Genomic DNA, 7632 nt, shown 5'->3' on the forward strand with positions numbered 1-7632 from the left:
CTGTATTTATTATTCAAGAACCCTGATTAGAAAAAAAAATCCACATCTGAAAGATGTAGCAAATAAGAAAGAGAATGAGATCATTAGAAATGTAAAGACATGGAAGTGGGAATAGCTGCTACAAATAATATCTAAACTTGCAATGCATGAATGCCCTGCATATTTTATTTTCTTCTTAATAGGGTTCAGTGATAGTCTGCTCTTAAACTCATTGTCAAAGAAAAACTCCAAACCCATGTTTTTCTTGGAAATAACTTCAGGTCTCATAGGGCATACAAGGAAGTGATTTTTGAATGGATCAGTGTCAGTTCAGCAACAAACATAATTTGAAGATTCAGAACAAACCCAAAATTTATTTTAAGAGGTTGGGATGGAGAAAGAATTCACCCAAACTCCTCTCAGTTATGAGCATCAAAGGCAGATCGGGAAGTCTGGGATCAGGGAAGGGCATGAGAACTGAGCTCCCAGAAAGGTCATTTCCATGAGAAATAACACAAAAGTGCAACGCTGGGAAAAATCAAAGACTATCCTGGGAGGCCAGTGGGGAAGGAGCGCAGGCATGGGCTGTGCGAGGAGAGGTGGGCAGGAGCTCCCAGCCCCCGTAGTGGCAAGGCAGGGGGAGCTGATTCTGGGGCGGGGTCCCCCAATGCTCCCATCACAATCAGTCCCCTCTGTCCCCTGCTGCGCACCCCCGCTGCCCCTGGACACCCCGGTAGCATCAGGACCTCAGACTGGGCTACGTGGCAGGCGCGCAGGAAGAGGGAAGACCACCGGCCCCGGCGAGCAGGTGAGCACATGCTGGGGCGCAATTTAGCACTGCTGAATTACCCACCCTGGCAAGATTTTGTGCAGCTTCCCCCCAGCCGGCTGCCCAGCATCTCCCTGGATTACTTAGTTCAGACATGCGGTGGGGGGGGAAACGATACGGGAGGTAGGAGGACTTGAAGCATCTCTCTGAAGCCTGGGTCGATGTATCCCCTGCAGTGCAAAAGAGCTGACAGAGACGCTGTCAAGTTTAATTGTCCCCAAGATAATGTCCTTCAATGCCGTATATATTATACATTTCTGTTTATCCTGAAAATATGCCATCTAAACATTTTAAATATAAGTGACTTTAACAGCTCTGCCTGCTTGCCCATGATACGCAGTGGCAGGTGGGTCTGGGCTTACGATGCTGGATATTTTCTGCTTCTTCTCTGGATACTTTGGGATCTGTTCCCCCTGTGGCTTATTTACCTCCCCATCTTGGGGCTGTTGGTGGAAACAATGGGACTGGGCACCCCGGGATGGGTTGGAAAGGCTGAGGGGGAGAGGGTGAAAGGGAGGGAGCGATATACAGCTCTGAACGTGGCGTAAGTGGAAAGAAAAACCTCCATTTGGGGGAAATCCCTTTTAGCAGAGGAATGATATTATTAAAACACAAGTCTGGTGCTGTGGAAGACAACCCTGAAAGTCAGATGCAGACCCTATTGCAATAAAACCAAGTGTTACTGCAAACAGACCTATATTGCAGTTGCCCGCTCCTGCATGAAGGGATTTGGGATTTTAAATGCAACCAATAATTGTCTGAGCTTTTGGATGAACTTGGGAAGGGGGTGAAGGAACATCTATGGATGCTGGCTCTCAGAAGTAACCTGAAGGAGCCTGGAGATGCAGTGCTTCATGGTGGAGGTGTCAGGGAAAGGGAGGAGCAGCAGGTTTTGGAAATGAGAGGGCAAAAATTGGACAGGGGGTGCACAATGTGATGCTGGTGGGTATGAAGACCTGGTGTGTGGCTGTCACCCCATGCCTAATGCTCAGGGCAGAGACGTGGGGGCAAAACTCATGAAGGTACAACTCTCCTCACTGACAGAAAGACAGAACCGGGTTTCTCAAGGGGCAGGAGGACAGCTGGGGGACCTCAGGGGGGGAGAGAGGTAGACCTGGGTAAAAATTGACAGGTAACTTCTTTGTTAACAAAAAAAAAACCTAGAAAAAGGCACGCCTGTGCTCTTTGAAACACTGCACAGAAACCCTAAGAATTCCAACAATCTGGTTATAAAAAATAGTTCAACCTCAGTTCAAATGACTTCTTCCTGAAAATCATGCAAATTTAATTTTAGTAAATACTGCAGAAATTAAGATTTTCTTTGGCACAAATCACATTTTTGGTGGTTTTTTTTCCACGCAAAAAGACTGAAATCCTTCATTTGCCCAGGTTTACTTATGACTTGAAGGTGAATTAAGCCACAACATTTTGGGTAAAGGGAAGGAGGGAAGAGTGTTGAGAAGATTATAAGTCTGAGATTTCTGTGACTGAAAGGAGAAGCATTTGAAATGAGAAGTATGGCCCTGCTGTATGGATTTTAAAGAGATGGGTTTTCTGCTGATGTGAAAGAGAGGCAGAGGGACTGTAGGAAAGAGATGAGCAATCACTACTGCAAGGCTAGAAAGCAAAAAAATAATGGAGCTATCAAAGGATATAAAGAAAAGAGTGACTGGGGAGAAATGAGAAGGAAAGATGGAGAATTACCTATGGGTTGTGACAGTTTTTGGACCATGGTGATGGGAATTTGTCAGAAAAACATGCAATAGAGCTCTCCTGGTCCCAATGCCACAGGATTTGGAGTTTTATTTGTGTATATTGTGTCATTAGGTCCTTCAGTCAGATCAAAAAGCACAACCGCCACCACATTTTTGTGGCGTCCTGTTAAGAAAGGCTACTGAACATCAACAAGAAAAAGCTGCTCTTGAGGCCAGTTTTCACTGTGCTCCTTTAAAAATTTTTTCTTTTGAAAACTTGGTTTCAGCCCCATAACAATTTTGAATTCATTTTCCTGTCACTCAGTTGGGAATGGGCTATTCTGAGGTGCAGGATACTCTTGCATCTTACCCCTTTACACGTCTGTAAAAATGAGGTAGAGAGATAAAAGGCAAGTCTGGGTTTTTATACCAAAGCTTGTGGTGCTGCCATAGAGCTGCTTTATCTACCAATGCCAATTTTCTCAGCTTCTATAAACTATGTTTCTGGTGTATTCCTTACCTACCAGAGTCAAAAGGGCAACATGGTTGACTGTGGGAACTGACTTACTCGCTTGTTCCTGTCGTCCAATGGACTTTAATTCTGACTTTGAATTTTGACAGTAATTCTGTGCATTTGTGTTCCCTGTTCTTTCAGTCCTGATCAAGCTTTTCTAGCCCTGCTGTGTCACCTACACCTTGCCAGTGGACAGTGGCCTCTTGCAGAAGTCCTGGAAGAAGTCTTTTCACACAGTCCTCCTCACTTTACTGAAGAAAGGACATGTCTGCTTTTGATCTGACGAACCAGAGCATGCAGTGTACAGAGCCTGAGATAGACTATATTGCCCCACGGATAAAAGTGAGGGATGAGATGTTTGTCTTTATTGATGGTAAATGGGTGAAGGAGGTCTACTGCCAGCCACCCTTTGCTTCCCACCGGAGACTCTTTAGCAAGAAGGCGCAGAATGAGTGGAGCATCTGGGAGGAGAACAGAGCACTCTGGGAGGAAAACCAAGTCCTCCGGATTGAAAACAGGATGCTCTGGGAAGAAAACAAGGCTTTACAATGTCTCCAGTCACAGAACAAAGCTGTCCAGGTTATTTACACTGATGCCATTCAGCAAAGCCTCCAGAAGGAAAATAACCCATTCCCATTCTTCCAAGATAGAAATGCAGGCTTTCAGGTCAGCCCAGGCAACAGAGCTCTCCAGGTGGTCCAGGAAAAGAACAGAGTCTTAGAGAATTTCCAGGAGGAGAATAACACAGTCCCCGTCACCTGGAAACACCAAAAAGCCATCACGGTCCATGAAGAGAGCAAAGATGCCAGCTCAGATCTTCAGAAGGACACTGACGCCATCACAGCTGTGGAAGAAGATAACCCTGGCCCAGCGCCCCAGCAGGAACATGAAGCTAAAAAGAAGAGCACCACTCCAACCCAGAATAAGATCAAGTCTGTCCCAAGTGCACGGGACGAATATGAAGTCATCCAGGCTCTCCAGGACTTATATGAACTCCTCCACATGTTCCTGAAAGTGAACTGTCTCCTTGCGGAGAAACAGGGCTGTCAGATTCTCCGCGATGTGAGCAGATCCTCCCAAGAAGATTACAATAAATTGAAGATGCAGCTGAGTGCTGTGACAAATACTGTGTCAGACATTACGGCTCAAATGGAAATGTTGGAGAAGGAGCTGATTGCCATCACTTCCCCAATGTTTGAAGAAGCAGAACAGAAGTTGGCAACTGAGCAACAGCTTGGAGAGATGTGAAGCTTCGTGTTAAGACGTGCTAGTTCAATTTCCTGGAAAGCTTCTCTTCTTGCTTCAGGGAACCTAATAAAGTCCCAATAGAGCCTGAAAGCATCTAGGGAACATGTTATTCTGAAACTTTCTTACATTACTTAGATGTATTTCACTTTCTGATTACACAGTGTGGATGACTATCATGAATTTGCCTAGTGTTGGGAAAACATGTTTTTCAGCATTTTTTCCCAAAGGTTCTGATAATAAGGACCAGATTTTCAGAAGATAATTCAAGCTTTTCACACTTAATTTGAAGTACCTTATGTTGGCCATACTTTCCAGAGGGATGGGCACTTCCTGAAAATGAGGATCCCAGCTGTGAGCTGAATTTGGATCCCCGGTGGTCCCTTTCCTTCTTATGGCTGGCCAAGTTCAATGGCTGAACTGTGTCTTCCACCATGCACCAGCCTTTCCCTCTCTCATATAGGGTAACCAGTGGATCATGGAATATGTAGCCTCCCAGAGGAGACAGGCCCATGAAAGACAGTGGGACACAGAAAAACACACTATATGTGACACACACACACACACACACACACACACATATCTATATATATTTTCTTGCTGTTTCTTTCTCCCAGTCCCACATTCTGACTTAAACTGTTGTCCCTTTCCCTTGTTTGAAGCTCTTCCTCAGAAAAGAATCCATCACTTGCCTCAGAGTATAATAGCACCACAAAGCAAACATCGCCCACCAGATCAGCATGTCCCCTTCTGCCTTGGTTATTTGTAAATTACCTTCATCATTTTGTACCTTAATTAGGCTTAATTCTTCACAAATGGTCTTGTTTTCGTACACTTGAATAATCCTACTGATTTCAAGTGAGATTATTATTTGCTGATAAATGGCACTTTTAGGATGCAGTGTGTATAGGAAAGACTGCTTAGTGTCTTATTTATAGCTCACTGCTGAAAGGAAAATTCCTGTAGACTTTGATGGTCTTTTCAGACCAGCTCTTCTTTGTGGCCAGGAATTAAGCGCATCTTTGTTTGCAGACAATCACATGGAGCTATGGAGCTAACAGCTCTCTAACCTGGAGGAGCATTGATATTTCTAGTGGTACCACAGGGCAAGAGAAAGGACAATGTCCTGCCCCTGTGCATCAGAAGCCCCGGGCAGCTTTGTGAGTCTGAGCTCTTTTTGAAACCTTCCACTGGACTTGGAGACTTGAAAGCAGGATCAGACGCACCACAGCAACTTACTGCCACATGCTGGCAACTGGGCTGGGGTAAGCATGCTGCGAGGCTAAGCCCCAATACCCTCACCAGCACCACTCCATCACCCAGTAGGTCCACATGCTGGGGACTGGGCTGGGGTAAGCATGCTGCGAGGCTAAGCCCCAATACCCTCACCAGCCCCTCTCCATCACCCAGTAGGTCCCCATCCTGGTGGATGAAAAGCTGACCATGAGCCAGCAGTGTGCCCTTGTTGCCAAGAGGGCCAATGGTATCCTGGGGTGTGTTAAGAGGAGTGTGGCCAGCAGGTCGAGGGAGGTTATCCTCCCCCTCTACTCTGCCCTGGTGAGACCCCACCTGGAGTACTGTGTCCAGTTCTGGGCTCCCCAGTTCAAGAATGATGAGGAATTCCTAGAAAGAGTCCAGAGGAGAGCAACTAGGATGATAAAGGGACTGGAGCATCTCCCCTATGAGGAAAGGCTGAGAGAGTTTGGCTTGTTCAGCCTGAAGAAGAGAAGACTGAGAGGGGACCTTATCAACACGTACAAATATCTGAAGGGCGGAAGTCACGAGGATGGAAGCAGTCTGTTTGCAGTGGTGTCCAGCAACAGGACTAGGGGCAACGGGTGCAAACTGAAACATAAGAGGTTTCACCAGAAAACAAGAGGTGGAATCAATGAGTTAGACGCAATTGCTAAAATGAGCAAGTTTCTCAACAAGAACCGTTTCTTTTGAGCCGAGCTTGAGTCCCTGAGGTAGCTAGGAGGCTGTGGCAATCATACTAAACCACATTTCTTTTCCTCTGTGCTAGCCTGATTCCCTGAGTTTCTAGAACATCTCCCACTGAGGGGTAGGAGTGCCAAAACTTGCAACTGAATTCTGTATTGGGTGGGTTGCCAGGACGGAGAGCAGTGTGCTACTCATAGGGAGCTGTACTTTCTGAGAGATAGATATATTTAAAAATTTTTGTATTTTTGTGTCTATCTGTCCCCTTAAGGTATTTGAGAACATCATCTTCCTACACTATTAGTACTGGTAACCTTACTTCAACTCCTATCATGTTTTTACAAGACCTATTGGGATTTTAAAAGTTTCAATTTGTGTTTCAAAGATAACTTAATATTTCACATCTTTAGGTGTTAAAAATAATTAGTTACTGTGGATAAATCCCATTCAATCACAAGCAGTCAATTTTTTTATTTTCACTGGATTTAAAGTGACAGGTGATTTGATCAGTGACAAAAATAATATACCATGGATTCTCCACAAATTAAGAGAAATTCTTGATCTTAAGTTCTAAAAGAGTCTGGTTTTTAATTTAAAGCAGGTGGCAAGCAGACATATGGAGTCCAGTGATTGTTATAATGTCAAATATCTCCATGACAGTAAATGCTGCTTCTTACAGAAATAGCCTTTTAACACAATAAATACGTTACCTAAAAGCTCAGAGATTAAGTTTCTCAGCAAACCTCTTCAACCTTAGATTCTTGATCCACAACACTATTGCTATTGCGAACAAAAGCTAACGCCCAAGGGATGCCCAAGAGCACCTGCTTCACCTGTCAGTAGGACATAAAGAAAAGGCAGGCAGGGAGGGCTATATTTGTTTGACAAGAAGGTCAAGTGGCTGCTGTTCTGCCATCAGCATGATGACATACCAGCAATCTGATGGACTTTCTCACGCAGTGGTCAGGCCAGGAGCAGAGAGCAGAATTCAGCCTGTTTCCGCCAGTCTGCCACTACAGCAGATTACTGTAACAGCTGGGAACTTCAGACAGAATTTCTTGGTAACTTGTTTACAAAATGAAAGAAAACCTCAGCTGTGTAGTCAGCTTATCCATACTCCTACCTTCTCTGCTTTTTCTGAAGCCAACGTCGCAGAGCCGTATCTAAAGAACATAGGGAGGAGATGGCTTGGTCTCTTTCTTGCTCTTTTCCTCATTCTCTCTGCCTGCCCAGCCACTGTTATCTTGTCTCATTATTCCCAGTTTCTATGGTTTCAGTTCTTTCATTCTGGTCCACTTCTTGCCATTCCTCAAAGAAACTGGGCCATATTTCCCCTTCCCATTAAGCCATTTGATATATTTAAGGCAGATAGACAACCTGGCTCAACCTGATTTTCTTCAGGGCAAACACACTATCCTCAAAGAGTTTTTTTA

At 44.8% G+C, this 7632-nt stretch overlaps 1 protein-coding gene across 1 annotated transcript; it reads left to right on the forward strand.

The window, feature by feature from the left end:
• Positions 1–3280: 3280 nt before the first annotated feature.
• CBY2 (chibby family member 2) lies at positions 3281–4264 on the forward strand. Its single transcript, XM_009644775.1, has one exon. The coding sequence runs from the start codon at positions 3281–3283 to the stop codon at positions 4262–4264; it is 984 nt and encodes a 327-aa protein (XP_009643070.1).
• Positions 4265–7632: the final 3368 nt, after the last annotated feature.

Source organism: Egretta garzetta, unplaced genomic scaffold, assembly GCF_000687185.1.
Source record: "Egretta garzetta isolate BGI_Z169 unplaced genomic scaffold, ASM68718v1 scaffold268, whole genome shotgun sequence".
NCBI classification, from domain to species: Eukaryota; Metazoa; Chordata; class Aves; order Pelecaniformes; family Ardeidae; genus Egretta; species Egretta garzetta.